The 24,842-nt window shown below is 38.7% G+C and overlaps 1 protein-coding gene across 5 annotated transcripts in view; it reads left to right on the forward strand.

The window, feature by feature from the left end:
* The window catches only part of LOC150082988 (uncharacterized), a 1,785,507-nt gene that overhangs the window by 1,666,786 nt on the left and 93,879 nt on the right, over nucleotides 1-24,842 (forward strand). For all 5 annotated transcript variants that reach the window (XM_090377722.1, XM_090377724.1, XM_090377725.1 and 2 more), the window contains one exon: nucleotides 15,968-16,073. In XM_090377722.1, coding sequence (XP_090233848.1) covers nucleotides 15,968-16,073 — 106 coding nt within the window. The remainder of the gene's footprint in view (nucleotides 1-15,967; nucleotides 16,074-24,842) is intronic.

Genomic DNA, 24,842 nt, shown 5'->3' on the forward strand with positions numbered 1-24,842 from the left:
CCGAGGAAAAAAGAGAAGAGAAATCCTGCAGAACATCCCATTTTCTTCTGCATAATGCCAAACAACACAAGGCTGAGGAAAGCCACAAAAGAAAGGCTCCCTTGGAGAAGAGACCAACACAAAATTTTGACCTGAGGTGCCTACAGGACCATTCACCTCGACCATGAACTTGTAAGGGTTGCTTGTGAGAGCAAAATCAAGAGTGTTGGGCATGTAGTAGTCAAGGAGGCATGTGATGCAAGAAAGCAAGCTTATGTAGCATCAGCCAAAAAAAAAAAAACCATTTCACACATCCATTCCCTCTAAAGGTTTGTCCAGTTCCTCCTTCTTGCAGTCGAGAGTGTAAACCAACACAACAATCAGAATCTGAATCACACTTAAAAAATTATGGTTGCACAACTTCCCTAGCCGAGCCTGTACAATTATGATGAATATCATAATTGTACAGGCTCGGCTAGGGAAGTTGTGCAATTTGTTGTGCTAGGGAATTGTACAAGGCAATTGTGCTAGGCAATTTGTTGTGCTAGGGAATTGTACAATTATGATGAATATCATAATTGTACAATTATGATGAATCCAATAGAAGCATTGAGAGTGTAATGATTTAGCGGTAAATATGAATTAGAAGAAATGCACTTCATTTATGCATTCGCCTATTGACAAACCTCTTGCAAAATTGTATTGTATAATTACACGAATTTCATTTTGCGACCACGATGCCATATTTGATTTTTTTGATTGCACTGTGCTCAACAATTGCTGCATTACCATTAACGATTATTACCACTCCCCCTCTATTGAGATGTTCTTTGAAATAACACCCAACTAAAGTCCTTACTGTTCTTAGAACTGCTGTATTGCAAACCTTTTCTGGTAACCTTTGTACTAGAAACAGTTGTTATTCCTACAGGACGATCTGATTGTTGATTTGTAAGCAAATCTTCAACATCCTTTGGGTGAGGTTATTGTTGCTTTCTCAGAGTGTGTAACAATATTTGAATTTTAAAATAATAAAAAAAATTTTTAAATATAATAAAATTAATTATCATTGTGTACAAATTAGCATTAGCATTAGTAGAGGCATATGATGCAAGAAAGCAAGCTCATGCAGCATCAACCAAAAAAAAAAAAAAAAGAAAAACCCTCCCATTTCACCCCTCCATTCGTTCCAAATACCTGTCCAGCTCAGCCTTAAATTTATTTGGGCTACCAACTTCCACAACAAAGGATGGAAGTCTGTTCCACCAACCAACTACCCGCAGGCTAAAGGCAAACTTCCGCACAACTATTCTACATCTGTCTTTCCTCAATTTGAATTTATGCCCCCTCAGGTGATTATTCTGAGCAAGAGGAAGAATCCCATCAGCATTGAGCATGCTCAAACCATTCAAAGCTTTATACACCTCAATCTGATCACCTCGCCGGTGCCTAGTCTCCAGACACTGTAATTTGCAAAACTTAAGCCTTTCTTCATAAGAGCAACCCTTTGTTCCATTCACTAATCTTGAAGTGAATGGAACAAAGGAACTAATCTACATCCTTCTTAAAATGAGGCCTCCAGACCTGTATACAGTACTCAAGGTGTGGCCTGACCATTGCCTTATACAAGGGGATAATTATAATTACCTCCTTATCCCTGCAAGAAAAATTCCTGTATATTATTATTATTATTATTATTATTATTATTATTAGCCATATAGTGCAAGGAAGCCTAAGGCTTATGCTGCACCAGCCAAAAAAAAAAAATTTCCAAGTTACCCTGAGAGCAAGAGAAAGAGAGGAATCACCAAGAAATAGAAGAATAATGATATCCAGCTCAGGACCCTGGGTATGCCAAGCCCATACTCACCAGATGCGAGCCTCTGGGGTTAAATCATTAAAATTAACATCATTAACAAGACACCGTGAGACACTCTTGCAGAGAGTCTGCACTGCTCAGCAAATTTCATATCTGCCTGCACAATTACCCCCAGGTCCTTTTCGTTCTCTACCACTGTCAGTGCAGTAACAAGAGTTGATGCATCACTCTGGGGTTACTGCTTCCCATATGTAGTACTTTACATTTGTCAATGTTAACCTTCATTTGCCACCTCTCAGCCCATCTGCTCAACTTTTCTAGATCCTGTTGCAGCGTACTGTCATTAGCGTTCTTAGCAACCCAACCAACCTTCGTATCATCTACAAACTTGGACATTAAGCTTGATATAGTATCATCAGTATTATTTATAAATACAGAAAACAACAATGGACCCAACACTGAACCCTGAGGTGACTCTACTAATAACATTAGTCCACGATGAGCAGTGTCCATTTATTACCACTCTCTGTCTTCTCCCACTCAACCATCCCTTTATCAATAGCAGCAATTTGCCTCCAATGCCACTCTGCTTCTTTAACCAGTGCCACCATTAATTTTCCTGGAACAGAAGTTAAACTAACAGGTCTATATTACTTGTGTCGCACTTTGATCCTCCTTTGTGAATTGGGGTTACATTTGCACATCTCCAGTCCATGGGTACTTCCCCTGAGTCCAAAGAAGCTCTCATAATTATGGCTAAGGGTTTGCTTACTTCCTTTGCTGCCTCCTTTATATAACTGGATAGATCCCATCCACCTGGGTGCCTTTTTTATGTTTATCTTCAACAATTTCGTCAGTCTGCTGACGAGGCTACCTTGTCAACCTCGTCAGTCTGCTGACGAGGCTACTAGAGATGGTCGTGTTCCAAGCCGCTAAGTGGATTTTTCTTATTTATTGATTTGAAATTATTGTTTTTCTAAAACTTTTGATTTAAATTTAGTAGTATAACATTATTTTGTGATTTTCTGATTACCTTGGTGTATTTATTCTTTACTCGGCCTTGTAATTGCATAAAAGTATCGGTAAAGGTTTCCACGTGTTTCAACTCCGTTACCGTTCGTAAATTTCCCGCCATTGTGATACGATAGTTGTATGCCGTACTAGATAGCGTTAGTTGAACTTCGTTAGCAGTTAAATTGTACGTTCAAATAAATACATATAACGACTTAGATTACAAACGTAATATAATTAATTATATTTAACATAATTAATAACATAACATAATTAATTATAATTAATTAATAAATTAATAGAATCATGACTCAGACCAGAGCAGCAAAGCAAAACGCTCAAGCTAATGGAAGCGCTGTGGCTCAGAGCAGAACTGAGGGGGGCAGTTGTCCTCTGACTCACAGCCTTATAAGATGCACTGTTTGCTTGATGTTTGCAGAGCAATCGGGTACGGGACATGATACTGCCAAGGGGGATGTCTTTGTGTGTGCGCGATGCAAGGAGTGTATCCATATCAGGCAACAACTCGGCGTTCTTGTGGGCCTATATGAGAGCTTGAAGGACAGGGTGGATGCCCTCGAAGAAACTAAATTGAGGGGCCCATCAAGCTCTCAGCTGCCGACATCAACGCCAGAGCTTGCACTTGGGCATCGCGTGACACAGAGACAACCCCCAAGGCAGAATGCGCTGGTCCCGAAGGAACTAGTAGTTGTTGGTGACTCTATTGTCAGGGAAACGGGGAACATGCTTTGTAAAAAAGATAGGTGGAACAGGACCAGGGTATGTCTGCCAGGGGCAAAGGTTGATGACGTTGTAGAGCAAATATCATCTTTTAAGGGCACAAAAGGTGATATAGTTGTACACGTTGGCACTAATAATATTAAGAGCAGGAGACCGGCAGAATTACTTAACAAGTACAGGTCACTGTTGAACAAAAGCCGAGAATTAGGGTTGAATTTGAAAGTGTCTGCAATTCTGCCCACACACGATAGCAGGGAGTATATGATGAGAGCCTTGTCGATCAATTCGGCCCTGGAGGGATTGTGCAAGGCTCAAGGGGTAGAATTTTTTTCAGCCTGGACTGTACTTGTTAACAGGAGAGATTGCTTCTACAGGGATGGGATACACTTAAATAGAAAGGGTGCAAGAATATTTGCTGGTGCTATCGAGGCAGTGTTAGGTGGGTCGGAAAACTGCTAGCTTGGGGGGAGACAAAGACCAATAGATTGACAGTAGCCACTGGCAGAGGTGAAAGAGATTCTTGCACTGCTTCTATTAGAATGAGCAGAAGCCTGAAAAACAAGATGAATGGTATTTCAGAGACTGCTGGGAGCCATTGCGGTACAAGTAAACACATGGGTTGTGTTAGGGTAGCTAAGAATAGAAACAGGTGCAGGTATACTTGCGTGTACACCAATGCTAGGAGTTTAGTAAATAAATTTGATGAATTTGAGGTATTGCTCAAAACATCAAAGGCAGATATTGTTGGGATATCAGAGACGTGGTGTCACACAGATATAAGGGATGCAGAACTGCAATTTGAGGAGTACAACGTCTACAGAAAGGATAGACAGGATAGGAAGGGGGGAGGGGTTATGCTATTAGTTAAGAAACACATAAAAACCAAGGAAGTGAAGCCAGTCGACATCGCTCGACAGTGCAGTGTTGAGTCAGTTTGGTGTGACATAAGCATTGGGAGATCAAAATTGAGAGTAGGAGTGTGCTATAGGCCTAATGACTCTGATGAGTATAATAAGGAACTGTACAGGGAAATAGAGTGGGCCAGTAAATCAGAGAGTCTTATAATGGGAGATTTTAATTTCCGAGATATAGACTGGAATTTGGGGGCTGGTTACTCACACACTAGCAGGGCTTTTGTGGATTTATTGGATGATTGTTTTCTACATCAGCATGTTCGGGAGGCAACTAGAGGGAGTAATACTCTTGATTTGATTATCAGCAGTGATTCTTCATGCATTAAGAATCTGCAGATAAATGAACCACTAGGTGGCAGTGATCACAGTGTGCTGAAGTGGGATTTACTCAAAGAGGTAACTACCATTAGGGGTAAAGGGAAGGGTTATTGCTTCCGTAAAGGCGACTACGATGGACTGAGACAGTATTTAAATTCTATACAGTGGGACCAACTGATGATGTTACCAACAGCAAATTCAAAATGGGAAGCATTCAAAGAACTTATCTTGGAAGCTACTAGGCTTTACATACCAACTAAGAAATATTGTTCAAGGTTTAGGCCAAAATGGATGTCAGATGAACTAATGAGGCATATGGCAGAGAAGAAAAATGCATGGGATACTTACAAATTAACACATGACACAGAAGCCTATGATAGATACAAGTTGATATGCAACCAAGTTACAAAGGAGGTTAGGCAGGTGAAGGCAGATTACGAGAAATCCTTGGCAAGGGATGCAAAGAAAAACAGCAAAGAGTTCTTTACTTATGTAAACTCTAGAAGAAAGGGGATGAATCAGATTGGTCCACTTGATATTGATGGGTCAACTGTTGATGATCCTGCTCAGGTAGCTAACAAACTAAATGAATATTTTGCATCGACATTCACACATGAGGAGTTATTCAGCAAGGGGAATGCCAGAGGTGTATTCAACTCTAGCAGTAAGCTACAGAATCTTGAAATAACTGGGAGTAAAGTGGAGGAGAAACTGTTGAAGATAAACACAAGAAAGGCACCCGGGGTGGATGGGATCTATCCAGTTATATTAAAGGAGGCAGCAAAGGAAGTAAGCAAACCCTTAGCCATAATTATGAGAGCTTCCTTGGACTCAGGGGAGGTACCCATAGACTGGAAATGGGCAAATGTGACCCCAATTCACAAAGGAGGATCAAAGGCTGACACAAGTAATTATAGACCTGTGAGCTTAACTTCTGTTCCAGGAAAATTAATGGAGGCACTGGTTAAAGTAGCACTGCAGGATCATTTAGACAAGACTTCAGTTATAGCTCAGACACAGCATGGTTTTGTTAAGGGGAAGTCTTGCCTGACTAACTTTATTGGATACTATGATGCAGTCACAAAAGAACTGGATGCAGGGAATAACTTTGATATTATATACTTGGATCTTAGAAAGGCTTTTGATACTGTTGCACATGGAAGACTGCTACACAAATTGGAGCAGTGTGACATTGGAGGCAAATTGCTGCTATGGATAAAGGGGTGGTTGAGGGGGAGAAGACAGAGAGTGGTAATCAATGGACACTACTCATCGTGGACTAATGTTATTAATGTTATTAGTGGAGTCCCTCAGGGCTCAGTGTTGGGTCCATTATTGTTTTCTGTATTTATAAATGATATTGATGATGGTATATCAAGCTTAATGTCCAAGTTTGCAGATGATACAAAGGTTGGCAAGGTTGTCAAGGACACTACTGACACTATGCTGCTGCAACAGGATCTGGAAAGGTTGAGCCGATGGGCTGAGAGGTGGCAAATGAAGTTTAACATTGACAAATGTAAAGTACTACACATGGGAAACAGCAACCCCAGAGCAACGTATCAACTCTGTGGTACTACACTGACAGTGGTAGAGAATGAAAGGGACTTGGGGGTGGTTGTGCAGGCAGATATGAAGTTCTCTGAGCAGTGCAGACGGGCTGCAAGAGTAGCTCATGGAGTATTGTCAATGATATACAGGAATTTTTCCAGCAGGGATAAGGAGGTGATTATTCCATTGTATAAGGCATTGGTCAGGCCACACCTAGAGTACTGTATACATGTCTGGAGGCCTCATTTGAAGAAGGATGTAGAGCTGCTGGAACGAGTACAGAGAAGGGCAACGAGATTAGTGAATGGAACAAAGGGGTGCTCTTACGAAGAAAGGCTTAAGTTTTGCAAATTACAGTGTCTGGTGACTAGGCACCAGCGAGGTGATCTGATAGAGGTGTATAAAGCCTTGAATGGTTTAAGCATGCTCAATGCTGATGGGATTCTTCCTCTAGCTCAGAAAAATCACCTGAGAGGGCATAAATTCAAATTGAGGAAAGACAGATGTAGGATAGACGTGCGGAAATTTGCCTTTAGCCAGCAGGTGGTTGGTTGGTGGAACAGACTGCCATCCCTTGTGGTGGAGGTTGATAGCCTAAATAAGTTTAAGGCTCAGCTGGACAGGTATTTTGAACGAACAGAGGGGTGAAGTGGAAGTGGGTTTTTTTTTTTTTTTTTTTGGCTGATGCTGCATAAGCTTGCTTTCTTGCATCAAATGCCTCTACTAATGCTAATGCTAATGCTAATTTCTCCTCCACTTTCCTCTCAGTTATTACAAAATCATCTAGCTCACTGCCAGAGTTTAACTGTCCTCTGGCATTCCCCGCCCTGAATAACTCCTCATGGGTGAATGTAGAGGCAAAATACTCATTTAGTTTGTTAGCCACCTGATCAGGATCATCAACAGTTGAACCATCAATATCCAGTGGACCAATCTGATTCATCCCTTTCCTTCTAGAGTTTACATAGGTAAAGAACTCTTTGCTGTTTTTCTTTGCATCCTTTGCCAAAGATTTCTCATAATCTGCCTTTGCCTGCCTAATCTCCATTGTAACTTGGTTACAGACTAGCTTATATCTATCATAGGCTTCCATTTCACCCATTAATTTATATGTACCTCATGCATTTTTCTTTTCTGCCATATGTCTCATTGTTCATCTGACATCCATTTAGGCCTAAACCTTTAGCAATATTTCTTAGGTGGTATGTAAAGCCTAGTAGCTTCCAAGATAAATTCTTTGAATGCGTCTCATTTTCAATTTGCTGTTAGTAACATCATCAGTTGGTCCCACCATATAGAATTTAAATACTGTCTCAGACCACGGTAGTCACCTTTACCAAAACAAAAACCCTTCCCTTTATCCCTAATGGTAGTTATCTCTTTGAGTGAATCCCACTTCAGTGCACTGTGATCACTGCCACCTAGTGGTTCCTTTATCTGTAGGTTCTTAATGCATGAAGAATCACTACTGATAATCAGATCAAGAGTATTACTCCCTCTAGTTGCCTCCCGAACATGCTGATGTAGAAAACAATCATCCAATAAATCCACAAAAGCCTTAATAGTGTGTGTAACTAATCCACAAATTCCAGTCAATATCTGGGAAATTAAAATCCCCAATTATAAGACTCTCTGATTTACTGGCTCACTCTATTTCCCTGTACAGTTTTTTATTATACTCATCAGAGTCATTAGGCCTATAACACACTCCTACTCTGAATTTTGTTCTCCTAATGCTTATGTCACACCAAACTGACTTGACACTTCACTGTCCAGCGATGTCAACTGGCTTCACTTGCTTGGATTTTATGTGTTTCTTAACTAATAGCATAACCCCTCCTCCCTTCCTATCCTGTCTATCCTTTCTGTACACATTGTACTCCCCCAATTCCAGTTCTGCATTCCTTATATCTGTGTGACACCACATCTCTGATATCCCAACACTATCTGCCCTTGATGTTTTGAGCAATACTTCAAATTCATCAAATTTATTTACCAAACTCCAAGCATTGGTGTATGTGCAAGTATACATCCACCTGTTCCCGTTCTTAGCTACCCTAACATAACCCATGTGTTTACTTGTACCACAATGACTCCCAGCAGTCTCTGAAATACCCTGCATTTTGTTTTCTGGGCATCTGCTCATTCCAATAGAAGCAAATGGTTAAATTCAGTTAAAAAAGACAAAAGGTGAAAGAAGATTATGTTATTGATGCTGGAATGTCAGGAAGTAAAATGACACAAAAATCAAATAAGGGCACACCTGCATGTAAAAAAAGAGGAAATATAGTGAATCGTTTTTGCAATATGGATTTACTTTTAACTCTAAACATGCTGCCTACTCCAAAGCCAGTAGAATATTTTGAAGGACTCTTAAAATCCTTAAAACAAGAAAAACAAATTTTCAAAAAATAAGTGTTCAAGAAAATTTTTTAATTGCATCTTATGTATCATCATATTTACTAGCAAAAGCTAAAAAACCATATATGATTGGTAAAGATCTTATTTTGCCTATTGCAGTACAAATAACAGAAACAATTCATGGAAAAAAATATGCAGACAAATGACGTAAAATTCCTTTGTAAAATGACATGGTCAGTAAAAGAATTTCGGTAATTAGCAATGACCAGTTCCTGCAACTTATTGTAAGAGTTAAAGAAAGTTCCAAATTTGCTATTCAGCTGGACAAATTGACAGACATTTCAAGCTTAGCCCTACTTTTAACATATGTCAGATATTGTTATGATGCCAATGTACACGAAGACTTACTATTCTGTCAGCCATTACATGGACATACAATAGGTGACGATATTTTTCAGAAAGAAAGTGGATGAAATTTTCAAGGAAGAAATTCTAGAATGGAATAACTGCATTGGTGTAAGTACTGATGGTGCTGGAGCAATGATAGGAAAGAATGCCGGATTTGTAGCCAGAATTAAATCTGCTAATATAAACACATTACTTTTACTCATTGTGCCATTCATCGAGAATGACACAATGAGTAAAAGTAATGTGTTTATTATTAGTGTGGCTAAGAATATTTCTGCTGATCTAAATACCATACTACAAGATGCAGTAAAAGTTACTAACTTCATTAAATGTCATGCACTTAATAGCTGCCTTTTTGAAAAACTATGCAAGGATATGGGATCCAATTATGATAAATTGTTGTTGCATACGGAAGTAAGATGGTTGTCGAGGGGATGAAATTTGAGACAACTAATGGAGTTAAAAAATGTAGTGTTATTTTTGTCTGAAAATAACTCAGATTTTGCAAAACATTTTCACGATGACATTTGGCTTTACAAATTATCTTATTTATCAAATATATTTGAGAAACTCAACAAATCGAATATGTTTCTGCAGGGAGAGAACACTAATATTTTCCCTCTGAAAGATAAAAGTCCAAGCATTTATGAAAAAAATAAACATATGTTAAGTAAAATCGGATATGACTCATTTGAAATGTTTCCATGCATGGACGAGTTTATTAGTGGAAATAATTTCAGTTTTAATGTCATAAAGCAGATTATACTTGATCATTTGATATGCTAAGAAAATCTAAATTTAAAATCTAAATATTTTCTTAGATTTTAAAACTGATCATTTTTATTGTGTTCAAAAACCATTCATTGTACAAATGGAGGAGGTAAAAAAAACCTCTCATTGCAGGCTCAAAAATAATTTTTTGAGCCTGCAATGAAATAAGTTTCAGAATGCCCACTTATAGCCTATCAGTTTTAAACCCTTACCCCACCACACACACACTCACATCAATAAAAATAGATATCATCAAGAGATTGTCTCTTACAAACTGATCCCTGACACCCTTTGCAAGAACTTGCATTATCAAATATATCCTCAGTAGGAACAAATACCAAATACTAAACAGATTCTTTTTATTAGTAGTGGCATATGATGCATAAAACTAAGCTTATAAAGCATCAACAAAAAAAAAAAAAAAATTTAAATCTATATTCCACAACACCCATTAATAACTTGTCTAGTTTTTCCTTGAATTTATTTAAAGTATCCACTTCCAGAACAACAGATGGAAGTTGACTACAATGATGACCCGCCTGCTGGCTAAATGCAAACCTCAGCATATCTACCTGCAACCAATCTTCCTCAATTTGAATTTATGTCTCCTCGTGTGTATATTCTGAGCAAGAGGAAGAATGCCATCATGTTGAGTTTATTCAATCCATTCAAAGCCTTCAACACTTCAATCAGATCACCATAGGTTCCTAGTCTCCAGACACTGCAATTAGCAGAACTGAACCTCTTGTTGCCCTTCTCTGTACCCATTCCAGCAGATATACATTTTTCTTAAAACGAGGCCCCCAAAACTGTATGCAGTACTGAAGATGCAGCCTAACCATTGCCTTACACTGTGATGATCATATCCTTATTCCTGCTAGTAAAGTTCCTGAATATAATTTACAAAACCTCATGTGCTGTCTTGGCAGCCTGTCTGTATTGCTCAGAGAACTTCATATCTGACTTTACAATTACTCCCAGGTCCTTTTCATTTTCCAATACCCTGAATGTAGTACTACACAGTTGGTACATTAATTTGGGATTACTGCTACCCATGTACAGTACCTTGCATTTGTCAATGTTAAACTTCAACTGCTATCTACCATTTCATGACCAAATTGGTAATTTTTTTAAACCTTGTTGCACTAGCATATGATGATTACCATTAACCATCCTACCAACCTTTGTATCATCTGCAAACTTAGATATTAAGCCCGGTATACCTTCATGAATATCATTAATAAATATAGAAAACAACAATGGGCCCAGCACTGACCCCTGTGGCAATTCACTAGTAGCATTAGCCCATGAAGATCAGTATCTGTTAATAACACTCCCTGTTTTCTCCCACTCAGTCATCCCTTTATCCAGAACAGTAACTTGCCCATAATGCCACACTGCTCCAATTTGTACCTCAGTCTTTTATGTGCAATGGTAGCAAAAGCTTTCCTGAAATCAACATGTACAGTATATGATATCAAATTTATTTTTTGCAACCCATTCCTTTGTTACAGCATTATAGTATCCAATTGGATTGGTCAGACAAGTTCGCTATTTAACAAATCCATGCTGTAACTGCAGTATAATTGCATTCCTTCTTTAACCAGTGGCTCCACTATTTTCCCTGCAACAGAAATTAAGCTAACAAGTCTGTAATTGCCTGTGTCACCCTTTGTGAATTGGAGATACATTTGTGCATATTTCCAGTCCATAGGGACCTTATCCTGAATCCAAAAATGCTCTCATTAATATGGTTAAGCGTTTGCTTACGTACTTTGTTGTCTCCCTTAATATAAGTGGATAAATCCCATCCACCCAAGGTACCTTTTTTTATGTTACACTTTAGCAGTTTCTCTACCACTTACCTCTCAGTTATCACAAAATCATTTAGCTCCCTGTAGATTTTGATGAATTTCTGGCATTTTCCTCCCTAAAGAACTCATGTCTGAATGTAGATGCAAAATACCTGTTCAGTTTGTCCGAAACCCGAGCAGGATCATCATCAGTTAAGCCATCAACGTCAAGTGAAGCAATGTGATTCAACCCCTTCCTTCTACTGTTAATATAAGTAAAGAAGTCTTTACTGCTTTTCTTGGCAAGAGACTTCTAGTAATCTGCCTTGGCTTCCTAACCTCCTTAGTGACTTGACTGCAGTTTAGTTTATATGTACCATTGCCTTACATTTATCATCACCTTACATTTTGTTTGTAAGGTGATGATAAACATACTCAGTTCCTTAGCTTAATGTTGCCTTAATGCATGTTATTATTTTACTTCAACTCTATACAGTTATAGCTGGCAAAGTAGAAGAAGCAAAATTATCTAATCTCTCCTAGAGCATTACAAATAGGATTATTCCAGTGGAGAATCTAGTGGTCAGCCTGCAGAAACTATTTTAAAGCTGTAAAAAATATATGGAATATTGAATCTTACCATTATGTATATTATGGCCTCAAAAGACGACTTATAGTGCATAATACAAGAAATGTTAAGATGCTAGATCATTGCTGTATTTTTTTAGCATTCTTACAGGCTGATCTCACTTACCTGCTATTTAGAAAAGATCCTTTAATATATGATACATCAGAGACTTATATGGATGTCAAAGAGAAACTATCAACTTTCACCAAAACAAATAACAGTAATGGTAACGGAAAAAATTTAAATGTGACTTTTGAAAGATAATTTGAAAGTGTCTGCAATTCTGACCGAAGTATATGATGAGAGCCTTGTAGATCAATTCAGCCCTGGAAAGATTGTGCAAGGCTCAAGAGGTAGAATTTTTTTTCAGCCTGGTCTGTATTTGTTAACAGAAGGGACTGTTTCTACAGGGATGGGATACACTTAAATAGAAAGGGTGCAAGTATATTTGCTGATGCTATCGAGGCAGTGTTGGGTGGGTCGGAAAACTGCTAGCTTGGGGGGATACAAGGACTAATAGATTAACAGTAGCCACTGGCAGAGGTGAAAGTTATTCTTGCACTGCTTCTATTCGAATGAGCAGAAGCCTGGAAAACAAGATGCAGGTGATTTCAGAGACTGCTGGGAGTCATTGCAGTAAAAGTAAACACATGGGTTGTGTTAGAGTAGCTAAGAAAAAGAACAGGTACATGTATACTTGCGTGAACACCAATGCTAGGAGTTTGGTAAATAAATTTGATAAATTTGAGGTATTGCTCAAAGCATCAAAGGCGGATATTGTTGGGATATCAGAGACGTGGTGTCACACAGATATAAGGAATGCAGAACTGGAATTTGGAAAATACAACGTCTACAGAAAGGATAGACAGGATAGGAAGGGAGGAGGGGTTATGCTATTAATTAAGAAACACATAAAATCCCAGGAAGTGAATCCAGTCGACATCGTTAGACAGTGCAGTATCGAGTCAGCTTGGTGTGATATAAGCATTGGGAGATCAAAATTGAGAGTAGGAGTGTGCTATAGGCCTAATGACTCTGATGAGCATAATAAGAAATAGTACAGGGAAATAGAGTGGGCCAGTAAATCAGAGAGTGTTATAATGGGGGATTTTAATTTCCCAGATATTGACTGAAATTTGTAGATTGGTCACTCACACGCTAGCAAGGCTTTTGTGGATTTATTGGATGATTGTTTTCTACATCAGCATGTTCGGGAGGCAACTAGAGGGAGTAATACTCTTGATTTGATTATCAGTAGTGATTCTTCATGCATTAAGAATCTGCAGATAGAGGTGGCAGTGATCACAGTATGCTGAAGGGGGATTTACTCAAGGAGGCAACTACCATCAGGGGTAAAGGGAAGGGTTATTGCTTTCGTAAAGGCGACTACGATGGTCTGAGACAGTATTTAAATTCTATACAGTGGGACCAACTGATAATGTTACCAACAGCAAATTCAAAATAGGAAGCATTCAAAGAACTTATCTTGGAAGCTACTGGGCTTTACATACCAACTAAGTAATATTGTTCAAGGTTTAGGCCTAAATGGATGTCAGATGAACTAATGAGACATATCGCAGAGAAGAAAAATGCATGGGATACATATAAATTAACACATGACACAGAAGCCTATGATAAAGTTGATCTGTAACCAAGTTACAAAGGAGGTTAGGCAGGCGAAAGCAGATTACGAGAAATCTTTGGCAAGGGATGCAAAGAAAAACAGCAAAGAGTTCTTTACTTACATAAACTCTAGAAGGAAGGGGATTAATTAGATTTGTCCACTTGATATCGATGGTTCAACTGTTAATGATCCTGCTCAGGTAGCTAACAAACTAAATGAATATTTTGCATTGACGTTTACACATGAGGAGTTATTCAGTGAGGGGCATGCCAGAGGTATATTCAACTCTGGCAGTAAGCTAGATAATCTTGTAATAACGGAGAGTAAAGTGGAGGAGAAATTGTTGAAGATAAACACAAAGGCACCTGGGGTGGATGGGATCTATCCAGTTATATTAAAGGAGGCAGCAAAGGAAGTAAGCAAACCTTTAGCCATAATTATGAGAGCTTCGTTGGACTCAGGGGAGGTACCCATAGACTGGAGATGTGCAAATGTGACACCAATTCACAAAGGAGGATCAAAGGCTGACACAAGTAATTATAGACCTGTGAGTTTAACTTCTGTTCCAGGAAAATTAATGGAGGCACTGGTTAAAGAAGCACTGCAGGATCATCTAGACAAGACTTCAGTTATAGCTCGGACACAGCATGGTTTTGTTAAGGGGAAGTCTTGCCTGACCAATTTGATTGGATACTATGATGCAGTCACAAAAGAACTGGATGCAGGGAATAACTTTGATATTATATACTTGGATCTTAGAAAGGCTTTTGATACTGTTGTACATGAAGACTGCTGCACAAATTGGAGCAGTGTGGCATTGGAGGCAAATTGCTGCTATGGATAAAGAGGTGGTTGAGGGGGAGAAGACAGAGAGTGGTAATCAATGGACACTGCTCATCGTGGACTAATGTTATTAGTGGAGTCCCTCAGGGTTCAGTGTGTTGGTCCATTATTGTTTTCTGTATTTATAAATAATATTGATGATGGTATATCAAGCTTAATGTCCAAGTTTGCAGACGATACAAAAGTTGGCAGGGTTGTTAAGGAAACTACTGACGCTATGCTGCTGCAACAGGATCTGGAAAGGTTGAGCAGATGGGCTGGGAGGTGGCAAATGAATTTTAAAATTGACAAATGTAAAGTACTACGTATGGGAAACAGCAACCCCAGAGCAATGTATCAATTCTGTGGTACTCACTAACAGTGGTAGAGAATGAAAAGGACCTGGGGGTAATTGTGCAGGCAGATATGAAGTTCCCTGAGCAGTGCAGATGGGCTGCAAGAGTAGCTCATGGTGTCTTATCAATGATATATAGGAATTTTTCTAGCAGAGAAAAGGAGGTGATTATTCCGTTGTATCAGGCAATGGTCAGGCCACACCTTGAGTACTGTATACAGGTCTGGAGGCCTCATTTCAAGAAGGATGTAGAGCTGCTGGAACAAGTGCAGAGAAGGGCAACAAAATTTGTGAATGGAACAATGGGTTGCTCTTACGAAGAAAGGCTTAAGTTTTGCAGATTACAGTGTCTGGAGACTAGCCATCTGCGAGGTGATGTGATAGAGGTGTATAAAGCCTTGAATGGTTTGAGCATGCTCAATGCTGATGGGATTCTGCCTCTTTCTCAGAATAATCACCTGAGAGGGCATAAATTCAAATTGAGGAAAGAAAGATGTAGGATAGATGTGCGGAAATTTGCTTTAACCAGCGGGTAGTTGGTTGGTGGAACAGACTTCCATCCCTTGTTGTGGAAGATGATAGCCTAAATAAATTTAAGGCTCAGCTGGACAGGTATTTCGAATGAACGGATGGGGTGAAGTGGAAGGGTTTTTTTTTTTTTTTTTTTTTTTTGGCTGATGCTGCATAAGCTTGCTTTCTTGCATAATATGCCTCTACTAATGCTAATGCTAATAACAAGTATAATTGGAGTCAAGCTTTGTGTAGCTTAGATGAGATTGTACCTCTTTATCACAAAATTTATTCTGATATTATTAGGTATGTTTATATTATGATTTTATACCTTTATGGTTCTTTTTTATATTTTTTTATAGATTTGGTACAGGCTATACCATATCACTGCGTGTGTCAGATAATACAACAGATTGGGGTCCAATCATTAATTTTATTCATGCTTGTTTTCCGTCTGCAGTACTTAGGGTAAGTTTATTTCAGTATACTTCTGTAGGATAATTTTTGAAAAAAAAAAAAAAAAAAAAAAAAGCAGTAATAATTCTGCTATTTTTAGCAATTAAATAACTTGCAATATATTATAATAATAAGCCAGACATTACTGTCACTATTAAGTCTACAGCATTAAGTACTGTGTGCTTGCCAGTCATGATATTATCACCTCTTGTTAAAAAGCAATGTTGCTTTTTTAAAGTATTAAAATATGCTGGTGTAAATTTTTTAATAAAATTCCTAGACCAATTTCTATTGCAGAAGAGAGGAAAGAGATTTAAAATCCCTCTATAGCACAACATTAAAGAAAACTCATGAATAACAACTCTTGATATGATATGAATGTAAATAGAATGAAAAAGTGTGTGTGTGTGTGTGTGTGTGTGTGTGTGTGTGTGTGTGTGTGTGTGTGTGTGTGTGTGTGTGTGTGTGTGTGTGCGTGTGTACGTGCGCGTGTGGGTGCATGCTGACACTTCTTTCATTCATGTGTATTTACCTTTTTCCTGTATGTACACAAGATATACATGCGAGGGATTCTCCTCACATTTATTACATATTGTTTGTATACCAAATCAGTTCTAAAACTTACCACAGTAATGAGTCTTATATTAATGAATTTGAGATGTTGGTCAAAACGTCAAAGGCATGTTCTGTTGGGATATCAGAGACGTGGTGTCACAAATATAAGGAATGCAGAATTGGAATTTGGGGAGTACTATGTGTACAGAAAGGATAGACAGAATAGGAAGGGAGGAGGGGTTATGCTATTAGTTAAGAAACACATAAAATCCAAAGAAGTTCAGCCAGTCGACATCGCTGGACAGTGCAGTGTTGAGTCAGTTTGATGTGAAATAAGCACTGGGAGATCAAAATCGAGAGTAGGAGTGTGTTATAGGCCTAATGACTCTGATGAATATAATAAAAAACTGTACAGGGAAATAGAGTGGGCCAGTAAATCAGAGAGTCTTATAATGGGGGATTTTAATTTCCTGGATATTGACTGCAATTTGTGGTTTGGTCACTCACACACTAGCAAGGCTTTTGTGGATTTATTGGATGATTGTTTTCTACATCAGCATGTTCGGGAGGCAACTAGAGGGAGTAATACTTTTGATCTGATTATCAGTAGTGATTCTTCATGCATTAAGAATCTGCAGGTAAAGGAACCACTAGGTGGCAGTGATCACAGTGTGCTCAAGTGGAATTTATCCAAAGAGGTAACTACCATCAGAGGTAAAGGGAAGGGTTTTAGTTTTCATAAAAGCAACAACAGAGGTGAGACAGTATTTAAATTCTATTTAAATTCTATACGGTGGGACCAACTGATGATGTTACCAACAGCAAATTCAAAATGGGAGGCATTCAAAGAATTAATCTTGGAAGCTACTAGGCTTTACATACCAACTAAGAAATATTGTTCAAGGTTTAGGCCTAAATGGATGACAGATAATCTAATAAGACATGAGGCATAAGGCAGAGAAGAATAATGCATGGGATACATAGAAATTAATTTGTGATATTATTATTATTATTAGCTATATGGTACAAGGAAGCCTGAGGCTTATGCTGCACCAGCCAAAAAAAAAAAAATTCCCGAGTTACCTTAAGAGAGAGTCAAAAGGGAATCACCAAGAAAGAGAAGAATGATGATATCCAACTCAGGACCCTGGGTGTGCCAAGCCCATACTCACCAGATGTGGGCCCCTGGGGTTCATGGAAGCCTATGATAGATATAAGCTGGTCTGTAACCAAGTCACAAAGGAGATTAGGCAGGCAGAGGCAGATTATGAGAAATCTTTGGCAAAGGATGCAAAGAAAAACAGCAAAGAGTTCTTTAGCTATGTAAAATCTAGAAGGAAAGGGATGAATCAGATTGGTCCACTGGATATTGATGGTTCAACTGTTGATGATCCTGCTCAGGTAGCTAACAAACTAAATGAATATTTTGCATCGACATTCACACATGAGGACTTATTCAGTGAGGGGAATGCCAGAGGTTAATTAAACTCTGACAGTGAGCTAGATGATTTTGTAATAACTGAGAAGAAAGTGGAGGAGGAGAAATTGTTGAAGGTAAGCATAAAAAAGGCACTGGAGTGGATGGGATTTATCCAGTTATATTAAAGGGAGCAGCAGAGGAAGTAAGCAAACCTTTGGCCATACTTATGAGAGCTTCCTTGGACTCAGGGGAGGTATCCATGGACTGGAAATGTGCAAATGTGACCCCAATTCACAAAGGAGGATCAAAGGCTGACACAAGTAATTATAGACCTGTGAGTTTAACTTCTGTTCCAGGAAAATTAATGGAGGCACTGGTTAAAGAAGCACTGCAGGATCATCTAGACAAGATTACAGTTATAGCTCAGAGAGAGCATGGGTTTGTTAAGGGGAAATCTTGTCTGACCAATTTGATTGGATACTATGATGTGGTCAGAAAGGAACTGGATGCAGGGAATAATTTTGGTATCATATATTTGGATTTTAGAAAAGCTTTTGATACTGTTGCAGATGGAGCAGTGTTGCACAAATTGGAGCAGTGTGGCATTGGGGGCAAATTGCTGCTACGGATAAAGGGATAGTTCAGTGGGAGAAGACAGTGAGTGGTAATCAATGGGCACTGCTCTTCGTGGACTAATGTTATTAGTGGAGTCACTCAGGGTTCAGTGTGTTGGTCCATTATTGTTTTCTGTATTTATAAATGATATTGACGATGGTATATCAGGCTTAATGTCCAAGGTTTCAGACGATATGAAGGTTGGCAGGGTTGTTAAGGACACTACTGACGCTATGCTGCTGCAACAGGATCTGGAAAGGTTGAGCAGATGGGCTGAGAGGTGGCAAATGAAGTTTAACATTGACAAATGTAAAGTACTACATATGGGAAGCAGTAACCCCAGAGTAACGTATCAACTCTGTGGTACTACACTGACAGTGGTAGAGAATGAAAAGGACCTGTGGGTAATTGTGCAGGCAGATATGAAGTTTTCTGAGCAGTGCAGACTGTCTGCAAGGGTAGCTCATGGTGTCTTGTTAATGATATATCCAGGAATTTTTCTAGCAAGGATAGGGAGGTGATTATCCCCTTGCATAAGGCAATTGTCAGGCCACACCTTGTGTACTGTATACAGGTCTGGAGGCCTAATTTTAAGAAGGATGTAGAGCTGTTGAAACGAGAACAGAGAAGGGCAACAAAATTAGTGAATGGAACAATGGGTTGCTCTTACGAAGAAAGGCTTAAGTTTTGCAGATTACAGTGTCTGGAGACTAGCCATCTGCGAGGTGATCTGATTGAAGTGTATAAAGCCTTGAATGGTTTGAGCATGCTCAATGCTGATGGGATTCTTCCTCTTGCTCAGAATAATCGCCTGAGAGTGCATAAATTCAAATTGAGGAAAGACAGTTGTAGGACAGATGTGCCTTTAGCTTGTGGGTAGTTGATTGGTGGAACAGACTTCCATCTTTTATTGTGGAAGTTGATAGCCTAAATAAATTTAAGGCTCAGCTGGACAGGTATTTGGAGCGAAGGGAGGGATGAAATGGGAGTGGTTTTTTTTTTTTTTTTTTCAGCTGATGCTGCATAAGCTTGCTTTCTTGCATCGTATGCCTCTACTAATGCTAATTCTAGTATGGCAATAACATTGCTTAACTATAGCAAACTACCTCACTGGACTTCCTGAATGATAGAATGATATCAAATAATTTACAAAACAAGTGAAGCAATTTGTCTACGTGTGAACTGTTTTACAAATCTCACAGTTCTTTCTAATCAATGACCACCTTGACTAAACATCTAAGTATAAACTCAAAATCAAAATTTGTACATTATAAAATATTTGCAAAATTGTCCTTTACAGATTTTCTACTTTAAAAAAATTAATTTTGAAACTTTTTCTCTTACTTGAATAACTTTAGAAAGATTGTTTACCTCTAATCTTCAAATAGTATGGTGTAATCTCAAATGAATACCTGGTTCAGTTCTTCTTGACTTTGTCTTTTTTTTTTTTTTTTTTTTGGGAAACAAAATATAAAGTGTTCAAAACAGTGCTTTCCAAATAACTTAGAATGTGACACCATAATTGAAACACATTACATTCAAATCTTTTTCCACGGGCAAAAATCTTTAGAGTAACACAAGAGATAAAAACACTCAAGGGAAGTCCTCTCTTCCGTACAAGTCTCCTTTTCTATTGATCAACAAATAGTGGCATCAAGGTAAAACATTTAAAATTTCCCATTCAAGAGTAAACATTATGAAGCATCGATGGTGAGATATGTGAAGAAATGTGTGTATAACTATATATTTTTTATATTTTTTCCTTACCCTCTCAGAATTAAGAATAACTGAAATTATAATGTTTACTTAACAAAAAAGAAATATGAAACAACCATGCATATGATAAATTGAGCAGGAATTTCCTTTATATATTCAAACTACTTCTATATGTACAGATTATCAATAAAGTCCTTGTACATTTTAAAACTGCAAAAACTTAGGTTCTGTACAAGATAAAAATAATCTGAAAAATGTAATTTACTCTAGTTTTTAGTTTATGTAAAGATTGTCATGATGTAACATAACCTCTATCATTGCTGATACAAAGTGTAGTATGATTTTACAATTCCATAAACACATTATCCAGTTGTGTTTTAATTACTGCATTAATTACATTTGTGATTCTGGAATGAATATTGTTCAAAGAGCAAGGTTTTGAGAAGTATACCACACTTTTAACATGCCACCATAGAAAAAAGTCCAATGGAGACAAATCAGGTGAGCAAGTGAGCAAACAATTGGCCCACCTTTGCTGATCCATCTGTTTTCAGGAAGACTTAATTTAAAAATTGTCAAACATTCCAAGCAAAGTTGGCAATGCTCCATCTTGCTGCAAAACCATATTTGTTTCAGTTCTTTATTATTTTCATTCTGAATTTAAAAATCCTGTGGCAGTGCAAGATAACTATCACCACTAACCACTGTTTCTTAAAAAAAGAAAGGACCAATTTTTCTCATTTTTTCTTATTTTTCTCAGGGCACACCAGACATTGGCTTTAGGGGAATCCCTTTCATGTTGCTAGACTTGTAATTTCTCTGCTCCCCCAAATATGGATGAAACAATGTTTCATTAATATGAAACATTATTTGACCAAAGCAGCATGTTGTTTCATGTATAAGTTGAGAGTACACTGAGTCGACCTTGATATGATGAATCGCACTGACCACAAGAAGTGACTCGCCAATTTGGCTGCCATTTTAATCTTTTGCGTAGAATGCTTCCAGTCAATGCTCTCCAAATGTAAACGAATAAAATAAAATAAACGGATAAAAAGATATTAATGAATTCTCACACTCATAGAGACATGACCGATCTGATGCACAATGGAATCGAAAGCTGAGAACCCCAACCCGACCCCAAAACACATCAAACCAACTCAGGAAAAACTATGAATGCGAGAAGACATTCTGTCAGAATAATTAAAATATTTAAAGTCGGAAACCCATATACGAGAATAAATAATTAAAATCACGATTATAAAATTTGGATAAACACATTGACATACAAATTAAACGAAATTCACTGTATTTTCCTCCTTAAGCAGACAACGCTTTTCTTGTCTTGATCACAAGTCGGAAATAATACAAAGTGTGTGTGTGTGTGTTAAGTTCTTAAATGAAGAGATTATTTGTATTGGCGCATGCTTAAAAAAAATCTGGAAATCCGAAATTAGGTAAGGACGTCGCACACTGATAGAATTTGAGTGAAACTTCATTTCGAGGGTCTCAGTAATCAATAATTTTATGTAATTATGTTGTATGTTTAAGATTTCTGCTTCGTTAAAAACGAATAAGTGGCCTTCATTGCGGCATGAAATGCCAATTCCGATGCATTTGCACACATTGTGCTGACCGAAGCAGTCTGTTGTTTCACATTTAAGTTGAGAGTACACCGAGTCGACCTTGATATGATGAATCGCACTGACTTCAAGAAATGACTCGCCAATATGGCTGTCGTTGTTACTGCCACGCTGAAACATCGCTCTTTGATTTTTGCATTAAATTATGTTCTTAGTGCTTTTATTTCAGGAAAAGTGTATCCAGTGATTTACAAACTACAATGGACCCCCTTAGGTGAGGAACTTTTTGAGTACTTAACTGGGATTTTGCAAGTTACCAGTGTTATTTATCTGTATCCTTTGTTTGCCAGACCTACACTAGTCACCATGTGGCTGGCAGCAGGGATATAGAGAGGCATCGATTATAACGTGGAAACCACATTGGTACCTTGTACTTGACCGGGGAGAGTGCCCCGATCTGTGATATCCAGAGCAAAAGCTGCTCGAACAAGCTGTGCTTAAAACTTTTTAAAATATTGTGAATTTTGTTTTTAGTGACATCTTCTCTCGCGTGTATTTTTCAACATTTTAGATGTCGCCATCATCTTCGACACCCCCATAAAACTCCATAGGAAAGTAATCCCACTGTTCTAGGGGCATTTTAACACTTGGCTGACCCCCCCCTCACGTGACCATGGGGGATAGTCCAAATCATTGCCAGGACACTGTGTGACAACCATACAATGCACAAACTTGTGTGACCCACCAAACTTTGCCTTTTTTAATCAGCCACAAGGATATATAAGCGGAATCCCACTAATCCGAATACCCCGATTTTCCGACCCAGTCAGAAATGCCTTCGGAAGACCCCATCCAAACTGAAGATAACATCGGGAAAGAACCCAAAACCATCCTGATTGATAGCACTATGGATAATGCCGAAGAACAAAAGCCGGCCCCACTTTCAAAGAAAAAGAACAATAAAACAGTTGTTCTGAAATCCAAATGGGAAACCAGGTTGCAATCTGGCCCCAGCAAAAGTAATTTGGAACAACAAAATCAACTGACCAAGGTGACTGAAGAAACACACACCCTAAATCCCATCTTACCAGGGGGCCCAGTACCAGACCAGATTCTCATACTTTGCAAAGCAGAACAATCGAGTGACAATAACGATTCGAGCAGATGTTCTCTCACTGTGGACACAACTGTAAACTATCCTGTACAAAACCCATGTGGAGAGCAAAAAAATAAATGCCACATTAGAGGCATACCTGCAAGGCAGGGCAAGAGAAATGCCATAGTGTGCCCCGACCTACTCAGAAGTGCTGAGGAGCAAAACCACCACTGCAACCATAAATGAACCTGCAGCCAAACCTGCAACAGTGTCTCCCAGGAGAACATTCCTACCAACACCCAACATAGTCATCCTAAAGCCAACAGGACAAGATGAACATACAAGCGAAGAAATAAAGAATAAGGTAATGGAATACCTGCGGGAAGACCTCGGAGCTACCCGAATTAAAGCAATAAGGAAAACAAGAAACCCAGGGATAGTAACAGAAACAGAGACCAAGGATGAAGTGGAAATAATCATGTCCAATGCAAAGATCCCAACCTTGAGCCTTACTGTGAAAAACCCTAAGAAGAAAAGGGACCAAGACAATCACCCCCTGAGACTCTAACAAGTAAAATCTATAGGAAAAACCTACACAGAGGACTGCCATATAGGGATGAAAAGCTAATGATCATGCCCAAGTATAAAACAAGGGCCAGAAGCAGTAGAAACTGTAACTGGGTAGTCGAGCTGGCCCCAGAGGCCTGGCAAGTCCTGCGGGAACAGTGAATAATTTATATAGAGTGGAGTAGCCACAGGTACAGAGAACACATGGCTATAATAAAGTGTTTTGGGTGCTGCAAATGTGAGTACATGACACACACACACACACATGTAATCAATTGGAACCAACGTGCGGCCACTGCTCCAAAAAGGGGCATAACTTTAGTAGCTGCCCAAACAAAGCAAAAGATCCCGTATGTATCAACAGCAAGCTACTAAGGCTAGATCATACGCATTCCATAAGAGATCCAAAATGTCCCACATATCAAAAGTTCAAGTGTACATATCAACTCAGAACCGATTATGGGTGCGCAACATAAAAAATATAACAACGGAGTGCTAAAAATTCACCAAATAAATGCACAACATGCAAAAACAGTGGTCACCCAAGTATGCCTAAAAGTAGAAGACAATGCAGATCTCATTCTTATTCAAGAGCTCTACACTCACATGAAGCCAGTTAGGGGATAACCGCTCAGGTTTAAAATAGTACACACCAAAGAAGATATGCTGTGGGCAGCAATTATAGTCAGCAACCCAGAAATTACAGTAACCAAGATCCTGCAGTTATACACGCCATGGGCAGCATGTGCTCATATAATCAGCTCTGTCAGTTGCTTATATGCAGTCTCTCTCTACTGCAGACCCAGTGGCGAGATTGACTTCGCTATTACATATCTCCAGGATACCCACAAACCACCCTAGCAGGACAGAGGATCATAATAGGCACCAACATTAACCGCCAATCCCCAGTCTGGCACAGCACCATGCCGGACCAGCAAGGCACCAGAAATGGCCAAAGACTGGAAGAGTTCCTGGCTAACTCAATACTAATGATTAAATTTCAACCTTTCTGCCTCCCAATCTTCTGTAATTTTGGGAGGCGACCATTGACATCACCCTAACCACAAAAAATATCAATTCCCACATGACTGACTGGATGGTGCAAAATGCCTGGACTACGTTGGATCACCATACCATCATCTACCAGATACGGAGAACCACAACAAAAAGGAAAATGCTAAATAGATTTGCAATCTCCAAAACCAATTGGGAACTCTTCCAAGGACAGT

Source organism: Mastigoproctus giganteus, chromosome 7 (assembly GCF_048544385.1).
Source record: "Mastigoproctus giganteus isolate SK-2022 chromosome 7, ASM4854438v1, whole genome shotgun sequence".
Classification (NCBI taxonomy): domain Eukaryota; kingdom Metazoa; phylum Arthropoda; class Arachnida; order Uropygi; family Thelyphonidae; genus Mastigoproctus; species Mastigoproctus giganteus.